The sequence below is a fragment of the Euprymna scolopes genome, chromosome 3 (genome assembly GCF_053919585.1).
Source record: "Euprymna scolopes isolate OS-2025 chromosome 3, ASM5391958v1, whole genome shotgun sequence".
NCBI lineage: Eukaryota > Metazoa > Mollusca > Cephalopoda > Sepiida > Sepiolidae > Euprymna > Euprymna scolopes.
Window position 1 is genome coordinate 95216190 of NC_136484.1, and position 18688 is coordinate 95234877.

The 18688-nt window shown below is 29.4% G+C and overlaps 1 protein-coding gene across 5 annotated transcripts in view; it reads left to right on the forward strand.

The window, feature by feature from the left end:
• The window catches only part of LOC145257709 (uncharacterized), a 217148-nt gene extending 199934 nt beyond the window's left edge, over positions 1–17214 (forward strand). For all 5 annotated transcript variants that reach the window (XM_080115682.1, XM_080115681.1, XM_080115683.1 and 2 more), the window contains exon 2: positions 1581–17214. In XM_080115682.1, coding sequence (XP_079971808.1) covers positions 1628–3295 — 1668 coding nt within the window. In that variant the 5' untranslated portion in view covers positions 1581–1627 and the 3' untranslated portion in view covers positions 3296–17214. The remainder of the gene's footprint in view (positions 1–1580) is intronic.
• Positions 17215–18688: the final 1474 nt, after the last annotated feature.

Below are 18688 nucleotides of genomic sequence, written 5' to 3' on the forward strand. Positions count from 1 at the left end.
TTACATTCGTTCTCAGACCTTTGCTTTCGATAGCATTCCTCCAATATTTTAACTTCACAGACTTTTCCATTGTTTCACAAACAAGTACTAAATCATCAGCATACAGCATAGAAAACCTATACGAAACTTCCTTGTCAAAGCTTCTAAGACACAGATGAAAAACAATGGATTCATTGCAGAACTCTGATGTACTCCTATTTTAACATTAACGCTGTCAGTAAATATGCTGTTAATTCAAACTCAATCTTGAGTATTTCTGTATATGACTTAAACAAGCTTCAACACTCACTTGTTTACCTCTGAACATATTATTTAATTCCCAGGAATAGATTATTCTTATTCCATCAGTCATAACCGAAAATTAACATAACATTTCTACTCAGTCATGATTGGCAGAATTAAATAAAGGGTTAAGTTCAAAATTAAATATCAATTCCAGAGTTCAATATTTTTGAGTTTAAATCGAAATTTCTGACTTGGAAAAGATATATGAAAAAAAAAAAAGGTTTGAAGCTACATCAACTGAAACATTGTGAATATGACAATCGAAATGAGAATAGTAGTCCGAAGAATTCAGTCTAGATATCTTATTGAATTTTCAAAGTCAGACCTAAAAAGTATTTAAGCTGACAAATCAGACTTTGTTTCTCAATAACCATTTTCTTTTGTTATATCATAAATAGTTCATCGAACTCAGCTGATGTAAACCATTTTTAAATAATCACCTACAAATAAAAATCAGAGCAAATACTTTATTTGAATAATATTAGAAGAGTTACAGCTAAAAAAATATTCTTTTTCTGTATAATTAAAAAATTGTGTGAACAAATTAATATTAAAAACTAAAATAATACTGCATCAAAGGCAATACCAGTTGAGATATATATTAAAGCCTTGCAGGCTAGTATTAGTAGAAACAAATATATAATTAGTAAAAAGTGCATTAGCAAAAGTATTTTACAGAACTGCACGACCTAAATTTTGGGGCTATAACAACTGCAATTCCCTACCCATGATGTGTTAGATATAACTATATTTATAGTCTCTGGGTAAGGCCATTATTCCTGAAATGGGTAGATCAACTAGTAGTATTGGGGGCAATTAATCAGCATCAGAAAAATCAAAACTTTTGTGAGTATTGGAATCAGAAAAATTTGTGCCTATTTTCCGATGCCAAAAAAACAATTCTTTTGTTTTTGTTTTTTTTTTTATTGGTTTTTGTTCAAAACTTAAATTTTCTATTGCGGCACTTATGATAAAACAATAAATATTTATTGATTTTTAAACTAATGGCAAAACTAAAATCTATAGATCACACTTCCCATAAGTGTATTTTTACGTTTGTATATATATTTGTATATTTTTTTATGGTAATCTGAATAAAAAAATAAAAATAAACACCAGCTCTATATCTAAATATTTAGAAGGTATAAAAAAAATCAGAAGAAATCAAAAATTTAGAACAGAATCAGTAATTGTATTGGAATTTAGGATAAATATTGTAATTGTTCTATCACTAAAAATTACAAATTGTTTTTATTTGCAATGTTTTTCATTTCTTTTTTTTTTTTTCTTTGCAGGTATGGCTATCTTCTCAATGTGGCTGTGATTTCTCTCCGAAAAGGGAATGATGGCTGGTCAGGTGAAACTAAATAAGCTCATTTATGACGCTGTCATTAAGCTGTGCTGTGAGCAGCTAGACTCTGAGCACAGCAGTCGCCTTGAAATCGATGGTATCATCTGCATTGCTACTGAGGAACCGGATAACCAAATTGTTGTGAAGATCCACGAAAAATTGCGCAATGTCAGTATCAGTAGCAGCTCACACAAGAACTCCCACAAAGCGTCGGACATCGTAGACAGATCTGATGAACACGTTAATCACTCTCAGGGTTTGTCCAGCCACGAGAATGGACATGAGCATGGTTACCCCATGAGCAATGGCCTTGATGTATCAGTTTCAAATAATGCCAACCAACGAGAACTTTCCTATGGAAATGAAACTGCTCAAGAGTTAACAACCTCCGTCCTTGAGCTCCCTGGAGTTAAGGATGAAAGCTGCCGAATAGTGGCAGAAAACAATATTCATCTCCAAAATTCTTACGGAGCAACTGCATTTCCCGAGAGTATCGAGACGGAGAGCAGGCTGAGGCTCCAGAGTGAGACTTCCATGAGGCTACAAAGTACGAGTTCCCAGTTTACGTCTGGATCAGCCCTGATGCCGAGCTTTCACACGTCGCAAACAGCCACAACTACAACGTCCTCTGGCCAGAGTTCAATTCTAGGAAAGTTACTCACCAGCTCCAGGAGAAACAAAATACGCTCCTCCATTTTGCAGTCGCAGAGAGGACGTTTCACGAAATGTATGATGTGCAGTGCTATGTTTCGAAGTCACAATCATTTACGTAATCATTTACGTTCAGGCTTTTGTGGGAAGCATAGGATTCAAACTGAAGCTAGTCGAGTAATGAATGTGTTTGCTGCAACTCGGCACGAGGCCAACGAACACTTGCAATTAAGAGATTCATCACCCCACGAGGAAAATCCGTTGTCAGCGGTTTCTGATGGTTCCACACGAGAGGATGGACATGCTGTCTCCAACGAGAATGGACCATCTGAAAAACAGAATCATGAGTACGAAGTGGTCGTCAAGCCAGAACCACCTGACAATGGATACGAAAATAACAATAATAGCCATAACCATACCGTCAACGGCCAGTCGGACATGTCTTTAGAAGGTGTCGATATGAGCCAGCATGCAGAAAGTTTGCCAAATAGGTCACCGATTGCACAAACCCAATCTTCGTCGGTTCTTTCTTTTCCTCCTTTAGACACTGCTTCTCCAAATTTCCACGTTCAGTCAAGTGGCACCGTCAAGTCAACATATGAGGTGACTCTCCAGCGAGCAGCCTCAAAGTTTTCTATGTCTTCACAGTTATTCGGGACCGCATTATCACGGAAAGTGCGAGCCTCCGCAAGTCAGCACGCTCGCAGCCAAATTAGCCCCAAACCAAACTTCAACGAACGGGGACATTTTCAGTGTAGTTTTTGCGCATTCGAAGTTCAGAACTGGAGCATCTTTGAGGCTCACAGTCAGCGCGAACACAATCGGTCGCTGTGCAAAGTGTGTGGGGCCGCCTTTACTTTCAGGACGAACAAAAATCGACACGAGAAAACTTGTGCGGGTCTAGTCCTCTTTACATGTGAAATCTGTGGGAAGAATTGTAAGCGTTCAGATGCGTTACGTCTACATAAAATTAAAGCACATCCGTGGCGTTTTGAATTTACAACATAAGATTAGATTGAACCCACTTTTTTTTTTTTTTTACTAATTAGCTTTGCTTTTTTTATTAACTATTCTAATTTAAATGGGTGGTCTGAAGAAAAAGAAAAAAAAAATTTTTAATTTAAGAATTGTTGTCCAAATATTAAAGTCAAATAGTTCTCTTACAGTTACTGTAAATAAATAATTGAAACATTAACGTTTTGCAAGTTTTTTAGTTATTGCATTTAAGTAGCTGTTTTTTTTTTGTTATTTACAACCTAGTTTTCAAAGAATTTTTTATGGTTATTACTTTTAAGGAAAAATTATTTTTCTTCTAAATTATATACTATTTTTAGGTTGTCCAATAAATCTAATTGATAAGTCCTCATTGTGAAAGAATGCCCTGAGAACTGACAAAATATCCACAAGAAATTTATTGATGCATACAATTGAGGTTTTTTTGTTTTTTTACTCCAGATCTTGATTCTTTTGTAGTTGATGCATATAGTCATTTTTTTTATGTAAATATGGCAACTTAATCTGTTCATAAATATCTTTGCTCTCTTTTTGCAGTCTATTATATTTCATTCAAGCATATAATTGTTTTAATTTTCTAAGTTTATGCTAAATATTTTAGGATAATTATTGTTTGAAAGTCTTGTTTGTCTTTTTGTTTTTTAAGTTTCAGTTAAAGAAAATGTTACTGCATGGATCTATGGTTTCTATAATCAGCCATTTTGTTTCCAAAATATTTTGTTCATTTTATCAATGAATACCAAATTCTGATTGGTTAAAATGGTGGGATTATGTTTTCAAATTAATTATGATTTGCTGATATATTGGAATTTTTTAAATTACTTCTAATGGGCTAAAACTTTCAAATTTTTAATGCAGTCTGATTGGCTGAAATTTTCGAATTTTTAATTCTGATTGACTAAAACTTTACAGTTACTTTTTAATTATTTCTGATTAGTTGAAACTTTAGGATTACTTTTTCATTTTGTGTTTTTGTTTGTTTTTAATGTTATTTGTGAAATAGTTCTTTTATTTAGTTGCCATAATTTGATTCTTGTAAGCACTGGCACCTCTGGTCTTTTGATGTGTACAAATATGATTAATCTGTGATCTTGAATGGTATATTCTTCAGTGGTCAAATGCCATTTATCGTCCCACTGGAAAGAAGAAATAAAAAAAGTAACTTTCCATTCCATTTTAACATTTTGGTTAATTTTGGCCGTCCTGGTTTCCAATTGAACCTGGGTTGTTGTCCAGATGCAAATATTGATCTGCTTGGTGTTTCACCCCACCCCCATCCACCCAATCACACCCAAACCCTAACTGCTTTCCCCTATCCCCTTCATTCCAAATTTTTACTGCTTTTCTATTTCTCTCAACTGCTGGATTTATTTATCATTTTTAAACAGTATTTTGAGGAATGTTTTAAAAAAATTATTAAAAACAAAAAAAAAATAAAGTGAAAATTACTATTTTTCTACTCTTTACATTTTAAATTGTTATATTCACATTATCTGTATATTTCTACACTAAAAAAAATGCTCACTTGTCAAATATTAGAAAAACAAGATTTATTTACAAATCTGTTTTTTTTTTTTATTTATGTTCATGTTTTTTTATATAATCACTTTTTCAACAAACTACATGTGAAAATGCAACATTTGCATATTTTATACTACAGATTTGGGCGTTTTTGTAATTCATATAAAACTAATAAAACAAAAGAACTTTAATATGCACAAAGTTTTTGTATGTATCAATAGGTATCAGATGTGCTCTGGTACAATAGTAGTTAAGAGTTTGTTTTTGTGTTTGTTTTACTATAGTTGTGATTTAAAATTAGCTGCATTTTTTTGTTTTCAATGTTATTAAAGTTTTTTTTATGAATAATTTGTACCACCATCTTGGATATTGAGTCAGTTCTCTGCATTTTGTGGTCTTAAAGAATGTTAATTGCATTTAAAAAAGTGTTACTAGTTTTTATTTTTGTATACTCTTCAGGTTAGTGTTATGGAGATTAGATATTTGTTAAAAAAGAATAGTTAGCCCTTTACATGCATTTGTTAGCTTGATAAAATTAGGTTTAACTTTATTGGTGGCGTTAACTTAAGATGAGCAACAAATGCTGGAATTTAGATTTCTTAGTTTTTACCATTTGTTTTTCTTCATTCAAATTTTTAAATTTTTTTAAAAATAAATTTTCTCTTAAAAAATCTGAAATCAGTAATTTTTTCTTTGTCATTTTTATTCCTCTCCCTATTTTTTGTCATTTTACTCCCCCCACCTCCCCACTTTTTGTGATCTTTTTATACCTCTCCTCCACTTTTCGTCATTTTTTTTTTACACCCTCCCATTTTTTGTCATCCCCCTCACATTTTTTTTTCTTTGTCATTTTTATTCCTCTCCCTATTTTTTTGTCATTTTACTCCCTCCCCAGTTTTTTTGTCATTTTACTCCCTCCCCACTTTGTTTGTCATTTTACTCCCTCCCCACTTTTTTTGCCATTTTTTTTTTACACCCTCCCATTTTTTGTCATCTCCCTCACATTTTTTTCTAAAACTAAGAGAATTTTATACTCATGAATTTACATATAAAGTTATTATATTCAAGAGCTTAAAAACACAGCTTACCACATTTTGAAATTAATTTAAAATTTTAAAATCTATCCAGATAAACAAAACTTGCTAGAATTCTTCAAGTTTAATAAAAAAATTTTTAGATCTTAATATATATATATATATATATATATATATATATATATATATATATAAAACTTCTAACTTTATGTAAAAAAACAAAATTCTTTAAAACTAACACTATACCGCTTTCTAAATTAATCTTTGCTATTGAATAATAATAATAATAATAATAATAATAATAATAATGTAAGAAGGAATCAGACACCCTAATTCTGAATATTTTGGCCATTAATGTGTGGTTTTAATGTTACATCTCAGTTTTGTGTAGGAAAACTGAGGGAGCAGGAAAAAAAAGAAACAATGAACAACTTTGAATAATTTGTTTTGTATTTTGTCCTCTATTTCTGGTGTAATTATTTTCTGCTGAATTTTTTTTTATCAATATTTCTAATGTTATACCAGACACTGTTTCTTTACATTTCTAAAAGAAAAAAAAAGTTATAGAGCAAAAAAAAAAAGAAAGAAATGAATCTGTTTTTGTTTTTTCTTTTTAATTTAATTGATTTATTTATTATTATTTTTAAAGATTTTACTACTTAGTATTTGATTCATATTTAGTTGACTAAAGTATTTGGATAGAAAAAATAACTGTCATTTGGATTTCTTTATCCCTACTCTAATTATTTAGGATTTTGAGCTGCACTTTACTTTGGCAGGTCAATGCTGTTCCAACTCCAAGCATAACACATCAGATTTAACATATCTCACCAATATTTTTTTTTTTTTTGTTTCGTTTTTTTTTTAAAGATATGTTGATGTTTGTTTTATGTCAATTTTCTTCCATCCTGTTAACTACCAGAAGTAATAATGACCATTTCTTCTTCATTATTATTATTTAAACAAAAAGAGTTCTGGCAGTGTTTCCCTCCATTTTTATCAATATGTGTATGCATTACAGTGCTCTAGAGGCATTACTTGAGTCTGTGATATTTTAGTCATGAGATACCCGGCCACTGTAACAAACAGCAGAGCATGGTGAATCATCTTCTTTTGAGGAAAAAAAAAACATCTTTTTTTTGTTTTTTTGTTTTTTTTTTAATAAATAAAATACATCCATAGAAATTATCAAGTATTGTACAAGTTTGGCCCAGATAAGTGAATACTTGCCAAAAAAAAGAAAATAAAAGAAAAAAAGCCTTAGAAATCTAACATTGTTCATCACAGAACTTTTCTTGTAACCTTGAATTTTTTTTGTTTTGTCTTTTTAGTTTTCCTCTCTTTTCATTTATCCTTCTAAAATCAACAAAAGATTTTCAACAAATTATCTTTTTCTTTTTTTTTTTTTGACTTCAAAGGAATCCTTTCTTTTTTTTTTTTCTTTCTTTTTTAAGCAGTTTAACAGCATGCTGTGTTTTTGTCGATATTTTAGTTGGCTACAAATTGACAAAGATATTCTAACAAAGATTATCAGAGGAACGTCTTCGGTGGCTGTGTGGGGAGATGTGGATAGTACCCATTTTGTTTTTTTTTTCTTTTAAAATCTCATGATCCCAATTATTATTGTTACCTCCCTTTTTTCAACTACATTCCCTTGCTCTGCATATCTTTATATAGTCGATCACAGTGCTGAATATAAAGGAATGTATGGCTGTAATTGTCTATCAATACCTTTGTCATACGTTGTGATGATATATAATTAACTCCCCTTGCCAGAAACATAAAGATCAAAATAAGTCAATATTGGCTTTTCTTAAACACACACACACACACACAAAAGCAAAACCTCTTATAGAAATTTGATGTGCTTATGTCTAGAGCAAACGGACTACCAATTCTATTTCCCTCCCCCAATTTTTAATTCCTGGTTTGATAGTTAAAATGAATCTTCTGTTACAATTGGTCTCTTGACTAAAGTTGCTAAAAAGAAAAAAAAGAAATGGAACATTAATAATTTTTTAGCACAACCATTTCTTGACAGCTAATTACAATTAAGACGTTAATTTAGGAATCTCTTTGAAATGTTTTAGAATAAACCACCATTTACAAATTTTTTGCATGGTTAAGAGCAATTTTATTCTCGTTTTCTTTGAATTTTTTAATTAAAAAAATCCTCCTCTGTGTTTGTATGTGGGTGGGTATATTAAGATTCTACAAGTTCCATTTTATGGAACTGATGGATAACACTTTTCCCAATTTACTACTTGAAATATTTATATACATATACAATATACTGTTGCTGGCTGGCTTACAGTAGTGAATATTTAATTCCTCTTTTTTTCTTTTTTTTTTTTTTTAATGATTATTTTGGCTTGGTTACAGACTATGTGACAAGATCATATAGATGTTTGTTCATAAAACTTCACTTTTTTTTTTTACTTTTTTAAAAAAAATCTTCATCAACATTTTTGCTGCAATGGGTGAATGTAATTATGTCTCACAATTCTACATTTTTTTATATTCGAAACTGAAAACTTTTTCTCCACTTTTTCATAAAAAAAAAATTAAAAGTAAAAAAAAAAAATAAACCAATGAAAATTTTATGTCCATTTCTCATGTACTTCTATTATAATAATAATGATAAAAAAAAAATAATTAAGATGATGACAGTAATAATTATATTTCTGAAATTAGAATTCCTTTTTTGGTTATTACTATAAATTACTGGTATTTCAATTATACACTGTAGGTGTTGTGAAACGAAATAAAGTTGTGATCCCATTCCAATTTTTTAAATAACCTTTTTACACATAAAAAAGGGGAATGAAGAAGTTCATCTTTCATTTACTGACAGGTGCAATATTTCTATTAGCTAAAAAAATGAATAAATTAAAAAAACAAATTGAAATGCAAAAAACAAAAAAAATCCGAAAGCCATAACAAAACGAGCCATTAAGACTTCCATATGAAAATGGAAACCAAAGGTAATCGTGTGAATTTACAAACATCATTATGAACGGTGTTTTATGATTCCTGTGCCTCTATTAAAATAAATTAAGTAAATTTTTTTGGTTCTTTTTTACTTTGGTTAGTTGTAATGGCTACGGATTTTTTTTTTTTTTTTTTTTTTTTTTTTTGCATTCCTTTGAATTTTCATCTTGTTATTAAAAAAAAAAAAAGATACGATGGTTGTGAATCTACTATTATTATAATAGATCAAGCATCTGAATCCGTTACGATTCTGCAAAAGTTGTGAATATCCATTTTTTTTTCCCCCTCATGTGATTTTGATATCTTTCCTTTCTCTTTTATAAAATACTTAACCAACACTTTGAAAAGAAGCTGAACCCTTATTAGGTTTTTCTTCATCTTCTTTAAATAAAAACAAAAATCAAATTTTGCAAAGAAAAAAAAAAGAATTTTTTTAATTAAAAAAAAAGAAAATAATGTGAAATGATACTACCCTTTTTTGTTTTAACAATAAATAGTTCTGGCTATTTGATAGCACAGTTGGCATTAGTTGCAGTTTGCCGGAAGTTTGTGAAGTCTTGGATCAAAATATATCGCAAGATTCTTTTTTTTTATTATCACTCCTTTCCATTATATAAATATAATACCAAAATACACACACACATGCGTGCATACACAAATGGAAAATATTGAATTCCAAGCACAAGCTCCTAGAATAAAATGGTCTTCAACTAACATTGAAAATTGGCAGGTCACCATGATAACACTGAACTCTGGCAGGTCACCATGTTGCATGGGAATGATTTCTAATCACCACAAGAATAAGTTGCCTTAATAGATTTGATACTAAACTGACATTTTTTCCTTTCAAGTAAAGAAATTTTCAGGGTCAAGTTATTTGTGTATACAGTTGCCTTTGTTGCATGAATGTTTTTGAAAGAAAACTCGAGTCTTGGTACACCTGATTGATTTAACAAAAAAAATAACAATGAAAAGTTTTTTGATTTTTTTTTTTTTTTTTTTTTTTTTACCCATTTTTGTTTTAAAACTAGACTGCTCATAGCTTAGTCATTAAAGTAGTAACAATTTTAACTAGTTAGATGTTTTATTGTCTTCTCAGAATAGAATCAAACCATAAAGGACAAATTATATATATATATAATTGAAAAAAATGAAAAAAAAAAAATGAAAGTGGTCGTAGATTTTATATGAGTTAGTAGTACAAAGTATCTTACCTAAAAACTATACATTAGAGTATCCGTTGGGTGTATCGGGGTTTCAGCTATATGGACATGCCATTTTCTTGGGGAAAATAGCCATCTTACATTATTAGACAAAATCTTTAACACCGTGCAATGGTCAAAGTCTTTGATAAAATTCTTTTTTTAAGTATTCAACTATTTAATAGTGCTAAAGGTTTGTTTTGGCATTATAAGATAATTTCTACCCCCCCCCCCAAAAAAAAAAGTATGGCCAGATTGATGAAACTCTGGTGCACACTAATGTATAGCTTTTAAATTAAATACTTTTATATATATATATATATATATATATATATATATATATATATATATTAGTTTGTTTTTATGTGAATGTTTGAATTTTTTGTTCTGATGCCAATGTGTTAATTTAAACAAATTTAGTTCTTGAAAGGTTAAAGACTTCATACTCTTCCTTCAAGTTCAAAAAATGTAGTAAATTCGTTTTTTGAATATTTTGCTTATGGTATGTGAGTTGAGAAACTATAAAAATTAAAACAATCCCTGTCATTCTGACCTAGCTAAATTACATCCCTTCATTTGTATGCATGCTGTCTAATCATTGAAAAATGCATAAATATGGGCATACATACACACAATTACAGCTATATATATATATATATATATATATATATATATATATATATATACCCTGATCAATCCTCACCTCAAATATTCATGCCACTGCTAAGCTGATCCATTTTTGTTTTTTACAGTTTGTGCATCAAAAATGAAGAATATGGTCAATATCTTTTCTTCACCTAAATGAATATTATTAAATACTTTTATTTCAAATAAAAATAAATCAAAATACAGTTTTCAATATTTTATTGTTTTCAGTTAGAATACTTTTTCTTTTTCTTTTTTTTTTAATTCGTAGTTTCATATTTTCCATGTCCCCACTGCAAAATAAACTGACCACCAGTTTCTTTTGTTTTTTTTTTTGTTTTTTTGGCTGATAAAAAAAGAATCCAAGTTTCTATATGTAATATCATATCCAAAATCCACTATCTTTTATATTTGGATAGAAAAAGAAATGATGCTAAGTTCAAATGACTAACTTAAGAAAACAACGTCAGCCTATAAGATAAACTTTTTGGTAGATTTTTTTAAACACTTTACTGAACCGTTAAAGATTATTTTTGGAAGAAAATTATTTAATATCTGAGTTATTTTTTCTCACTCTCTCTTTCTCTCTCTCTCTCTCTCTCTCTCTGTATATGTGTGTTATAATATACCAGTATTTTTCTTAATCAATATTAATTTTTATTGATTTATTTTTTTATGTCTACGTTTGGTTGTGATATAACTCTCTACATCTTTCCAACTCATCAAACAAAAGGTATTAATCTCAAATGATTATTGTCCGTTTCTTGGGTTTACTTGTTAAATACATCCACATTGAAGAGCACTTATACGTAAAACAACACAAAATAGATACTTTGAAATGAAGTGTGTTATTTGCATAAGTGTTTACTAAAAAGGAATCGTTTTGCAAGCAGAAAGCAAAACCTTAATCCAAGTTTAAATCTCAAAGTTACTATACATTCAAATCGTCCCAATCAAAAAAAAAAAAAAATGTTCATTCATTTCATAAATATATTGAACGTGTGATTACATGAATTTTGCCTTCATGCAGTAACAAGGTATCATTCATTCAATGTTGATCCCGATGATAATTTCTGTTCAAAATGCATCCTGTTTTTATGTTTCTGAATTTTTGAGATGACGATTGATTATTTTAATTCTTTGTTCTTGAATGTTATGTTCACAATGTTTTGCTGATGTAACCTCCAACCTTCTTCGGGTGTATCTTGTAAAACTCGGGAATCTGCATGAAATTTCAAACAAAATGCTTTATTTAATCCACGGGGGGAGGGTACCATGCTCTTGTTCTGTCAGCCATGACTGGGTAGAAATCCTAAGTAATTCATAATAATATGTTCAAGTGCCATTGACAATTGAACCTTCAACTCTACAACTGAAGTTGACAGAGTTCCTTATCCACTATACAAGAACCCAAGGCGTAGTGGATATAAAGTACTTGGTAAAATTCAGTTGTAAAGTTACACTCTTCTGGAGGTTGAAGGTTAATCCTCAGTGTGCGTGACACTCAAAAATACAGTTGCAAATTAATTAGGACTTCTACACAGTCATGGCTGACAAAACGAGAGCATACTACCTGAGTGGATTAAATAAAAAGTTTCAATTGAAATTTTGTGCATGTTCCGGAGTTCAACAAGATACATCTTAAGAAGGTCGGAGTTTACATCGATAGAAACATTGTGGAAATAACACTCAAGATGAGAGCAGTAGTTTGAAGAATCTGAATAATATGAACATCCTATTTGTATTAGTATTTCTTGTAATACAAAGATGATGCATTTTTTTCTTCCATTTGATAATTGCAAAGAAATGGGAACATTTGAATATTTGCCGATGTATAAGTGTAAACGTCTGAGTTGATGTATTTTTCGTGTTGATATTTCCCCACGTCTGTTTAGGATGAGTATACTGGTTTCAATTGTACGTTTTATTGAATAAGTGGAATTTGAAATCGTGTAAAGCAAGTTTCTTCTGCGCTTTAAAACAGATAAATGATGTAACTGGTTTTAATTTCTTTTTTTTTTTTTTTTTTGTCTTTTGTCTTTTTTTGCAGTACTAATTTCTTCTTTTTTTTTTTTTTTTTTTTTTTTTCTATCCATGTCAATGGTTTCCATTTCCATATTTGTGAATGATGTTTTTTGACCAGGTTTCCATAGTGTCAACATCCTCTCTGTGAACTTTCATTTGTGTAACTTTGGAAATAACTTTGGAAAATATATTCATTTCTGAAAATTTTATATTGACCCAAACTCCAGGATTCATAAAATAAAATTTAAGTCACTTGAATTTCATTACTTGGATGATTAAATTTTATATCATTTTTTTTTTTTTTATCTAAAATTTTAATTAAAATATTTTCGTTTTAATTTTAAAAGGTTTCTTTTTTTTTTTTATAAATTTTTTTCTAAACTTTTTCCATTTTATTTTTAACTTTCTAAATTTAAAAAAACATTTTCTAATTTTGTTTTAAACCAAAATTCAACTTGGAAGTCATGACAATAAACCAATGTCATATTATGTATATTCTATCCACAAATTCAATTACTATTTTTGTTTAATTGATTAAATCTTTCTTCAGTTCACAGATTATTTGAGTTTAGTTTGATGTCTCATATCTTTATGAGAGCAAAAAGTATTGATCATTTTATTCCTCTATGTTCAGTTTTAAATAGAAGTATTTATACTTTCAAGTCTTTGTTCTTTTTCTATCTCATAACTATTTCTCGTTTTCATTTGTAAGTAATCTGTCCAGTCGGATTTGCTAAAAGCGTCCCTCCTAAATTGGTGATATACTTTGCAAATGGCTTTTATATCCAATTAGGAGTACAAACTGAATATTTCATTTCTCTGGCCATTAATGTCTCAAGGTGTAAATACAAATTTTCAACGACAAAAAAAAAAAAATGCCCAAAAAGTCTGTTGGCAAATAATCTAAGGTAGTGAAAATCTTCATGAATTTCTTCTATAAACATTTTGAAAATAAATAAATAAAAACAATTTTCCAGACATTTCAGACCTACAACTGTGCCAAAATCAGCCCCCCCAGAAAAAAAAAAACGGAAAGAAAAATGAAATCGGTAAAAGAAAGTGATTAATATCTTTTACTTGAAACACCTTTCATATAAATAACGTAAGTTTGTTTGGAGATTCTTGCAACTACTGAAACTGGTTTCTTTTTTTTTAAATCTTCCACTCCTCCTAAGACAACAAACAAGCTAAAGGTTGTCCTTTATTATTGTTATATCTTCCAAATTAAGATCCCGATGGAAAAGATGTGATGAAAAAAATAAGCGATTAGCATTCAGAAATAAACATCAAGAAAGAATTGTGCAAAAACATGAGAATTCTCAGACTTGCATATTTTTTTTGTAATCGTGATGAAGACGTCATCTGATGATTTAGAGTTTTCACTCCAATTGTTTCTTTCATGACTTATCTCAATGCGTTGTGACAAAGAGACTGGGCCATTCTTGCAGGTAATAGAAATGTTCAAATTGGTAAATCGGAGTTATGTGTTCAGGTGACTTATTCTGTAAATTTTAATTTCATTATAAGTGATTGGTTCTTTGGAACTGTTGGTGAGCAGGGAATGTTGCTCAGGGATTATTATTATTATTATGATGAAGCCTTTTTTCTTCTTCTTCTTCTTCTTCTTCTTTCCCCATCCAAAAACAAAGAAAAAAAAAATCTCAGGTTTTTTTCATGAAGTCCAAGATTTAGAGTTCATAGAACTCCCAATTTTAGTCCAGAATTGTCGGATGCAATTTCAGTTTCGATGTGTTGTTAGTTTCTACGAAAAAAACAAAAAACTGAACGCACACTGCAAAGAAAACATTCTCATGCAAATGGCATTGTAAACAGCAAAAACACAGAATGAGTTAGTTTGGCTGATTTGTTTCTTGTTTTAAATGAAACAGTTTCTTCATTTCTGGAAATATCTGGTTACAATTTTTTTTAAGATACGTCTTATATGGTCACATTTTTTTTTTTTTAAGATATGTCTAATAGGTGATTCTTTTTTTTAATATTGTTGAAATGCAATTCAAAAAAATTTTTTTTAGAGGAATGCAAATTGTTTTTTATAGGCAAAAAGAATAATCGAAGTTTTTCTATATTGACCTTTTTTTTTTTTTTTTAATTCTATTTAAATTATTTTTCAAAATATCTGTTTTAGGATAGAACGTTTTTTCTTATAACCTTTTGATGTCCATTATTTTTTTCTTTTTAAAAATTTTTTATATATATATATTTACCAAAAAAAAAAAAAAAAATGTGCTGATCTCTGGGATTGTTCGCTGCTTATTGGAATCATCCTTTGTATGGAACCATAAGGAGGATATTTTGATGAAACTCTTGGTACTCATCGAAATCATTTGGTACATTTCTTATTCTCACTGTTTCGATTATTGCTAATATAATTTTAATTCCACATTTTTACGAATTCTATCCTAGGAAAACAAAAATCTGCCAACTTTTATTGCAGTTTGAGATATTGGTCGGCAGAATTAAACCCTTTTTGTCTTTGACAGCTTTTTTTTTTTTTCTTCTTGTTTTATACTGCCTTGCTGTTTCTCTTGTATATCAGGTAGTCTCCATGGCTCTCTCGAGTGAATGTGCACTGAGTGTGTATATGGTTGGATATATATATATATATATATCTTCATTCAGCTGTCTGATGACTTTGCAGGGAACAAAAGAGAGAGCGAGAGAGAGAGAGTCTTCTCGCCAATTTCACATGCAATATCTATTGGCTTCAAGCGAATGACAACGACTTTATCGGATTTTTGAAATAAACAAATCAAGCTAAAATAAAAAATTTTAAAAATCCAAGAGACACAACCCTCAAATGCAAAAAAAAAAAAAAAAATCTATAAAATTAAAATAAATAATAATTTAAAACAAAATACAACAGCTCACAAATACTAACAAAGGCTTCTTTTTTTTTTTTTTTTAAATACTTCTCTCTTATTCTCACTATATGAATATAAATGGTTGCTGAATGTCACCTTTGCCAATACATATACACATGGTGTTCTTTTTTTTTTTTTAATTTCTAATTTCTATACCTTGAAAAAAAATTTAAAAAAAAACAAAAAAAAACTGTTATCTTTCTACCAAGTTAAAAAAAAAAAAAAACAGCCATCTGATTATCTTTTCACATATTTCTAATTTCTTTATCTTGCTTTCAGACATACGAGGTAATTTATCAGCGGACTTCAAAACTGTACTTTCTGGTCTCATTCGACCAGTTTCACCTTTTTTAATACAATGTGCGCATGTGGTTGTGTGTTTGTGTGTGTGGATAAAGGATTCCATCTTTTCATCGAATGTATAAAAAAAAAAAAAATTATAAATTAACCAGTCGAGCATTTTAAGGGGAGGGAAGAGATGAGCCTTCCGAGACAGATGTAATTAAAATGCTTTCTCACTTTCAATGATGTAAATTTTTTTTTTTTTTTTTTTTTTTCAAAAATCACTTTTTCTACCATTCTACTTGTACTCCATTTTTTAAATACCACTATTTTCTTCTTGATAATTCACAGTACCCCCCCTTTTTTTACATGTTATTTCAAAAAATTTGTGCGAGACAAAGACTGAAGAAAAGAAAAAAAATGAATAAGAAAAAAAAAAAAAACACTGTTATCCCATAAACGCTATATTCACCCCCATTTTTGTCAGTAGCAGCTTTTAATCTGACACTGCCAGAAGGTGAATTTAACATGAACAAACATATTAAATCAAAGATAAGAGAGAGACATAAATTGTGTTTCCACCAATCTAATTAAGACTGGTTGTGATAAAAACAAAATAAAACTGGTGAAACAATACACAAGGAAAGAAAGAAGGTAAAGAACCAAAAAAAAAAAAATGTTCACCGTTCTTCATCTGATGTTATTAATAATAGACTGTACCTTTTAAGACTGTGCAAGGCTTTGTAATTCGTTTTTAAAGTACCTGCCACTTAAGAAGAACTTCCCTCTTCAAAGAGAAAGTAAACAGTTTAATAGTCTCTCCTCTTTTCGTGCATAAACACATTTGCATACACTTGTCATCCAGATATTGCGCATATATGATGATTTGCCTCCAAAAATACCAAAGCAGTGCTGATACGTTTGTTTTTTTTTGTTTTTTGTTTTTTTTTTGTTTTTTGGTTTTTTTTTTAACTATTCCTATTACTGCTGTTCCAAACTAGTCTTTCAAATGGTTATACTACTGCGGTATGAGGACAACAGATCTGTCCACGTCTGGCTAGCTGCTATGACATCCAAACGACACTATTTCTTGAATTTTGCTTGAATTAAAAAGAGAAACAGTGCAACCAATGGGCCAGACAGTAAAAGAAAACAAAGAATTTTTAAATCAATTCTTACCTTACCCCCTTTCCCTCATATTCCATTTAGTTTCATGGTTGAAACTTATGGAATTGCCATTTTTTTTTTTTTTTTTTTTTTATCTGTTTACTTGTAATTTTGAAAGAAAAAGGAAAAATAAAAACCTCTTCTGTTTTTAATTTTTTCCTAGACTTGTCAATTATCTCCCTTTTGTAATCACCCTTCTTACAAATTTTTATCGAATTAATGAATACATAAATCCGATTCTTTTTATGAGGAAAGAAAGAAAGAAAAAATTTAAGTCTTACACACTGTAAGCAAAATGACTTGCCATTTTGGGATGGGTGGTGATTTTTGTCTTTTTTTTTTTCACAAATAATACAAAGAAAAAAAATCTCTTATTCAAATGATACTTACTTAAATACTAATTTTTCCCCAGGGACTGGCAGAATGGGAAATAATTATCTACTAGCAAATATCTTCTATAAAATATAAGTTTATATAATTGAAGTATATGGAGGTAATAACATGTTAGCCGTACCAAAACTTGATACCATGAAATTTGGACAGTTTTAAAGTTGGATTTCGTTCCATAAACAATTTTAAGAATTATCTTAAATTACTTTTATTTATTTTATGAAATTTATCAACACTGGTTTCTTCTGTTATATTTTTCCTAAACAGACCTATGATAGCACCAGTCATTAGCAGAAATATCTTATCATTGCAAATGATAAGATATTAATATTAAAAAAAAAAAAAACACTTTTGCATATAAATTTTTTATCAAAAAAAATTGACTATTTGTTTGTAATCAATTTAAGATATTAATGATAGGTGACTATGCAGTAAATCTGCAGACTTTATGGTTGTGAACATAACATGTCATTCACTTTGAAGACTTAAGAAAAATCCTCGTTCTGATCTCTATATATTTTTTATTCAACTCTTGATCAACATTTTTTTGTAATTATCAAACACTGAGGTTTCGGCTATATTTGAATCATTTGAAATATCAAATTTCACTCTGATCTTTGAAATTAAACAATATTCATATTGATACTTTCATTTATGACGGAAGGGACCTTTTTTTTTCCTCTCAGTTACATTAAATACTATTCTTAGTATAAATTTTCAAACTTGCATTGTTTGTTGAGCGCTTATAACATAATTGCAATATTGATCAGTGAAAAAAATAATGGTGGCACTTTTCAGTTTTTTTCCTTATTAAGTTTGAAGAATTAAAAAAAAAGATATTTCTTAAGCCTCGATATAAGTTGGCAAACATTCAGATATGTCAAAGCTAGGAAAAGTAGCATGCAGCAAACATGACAATTTTTTTGTTTTTCAAAAAATAAATTTCCATGAAAGCAACTCATATGAATTGAAGATAATTTGTCAAAATAGCTTTTAACCAATCATTTTTATTTTTATATATATCTTATGTGTAACTAATTGTTTTATTTAATCTCAAACGATCAATGGGTAAGATTCTCATTTTTAGAAATAATTTATTTACCTACTCCTGATACCCAACAACAAAGAACTTAACAATTGATATTTGGTTCATATCCATGATTGAGCATTTAATTTAGAAATTTCATAGGAAAACTAGCTTATTCATAATATATACAACAAAAAACAATTTCCAATTAGTAATAAAGC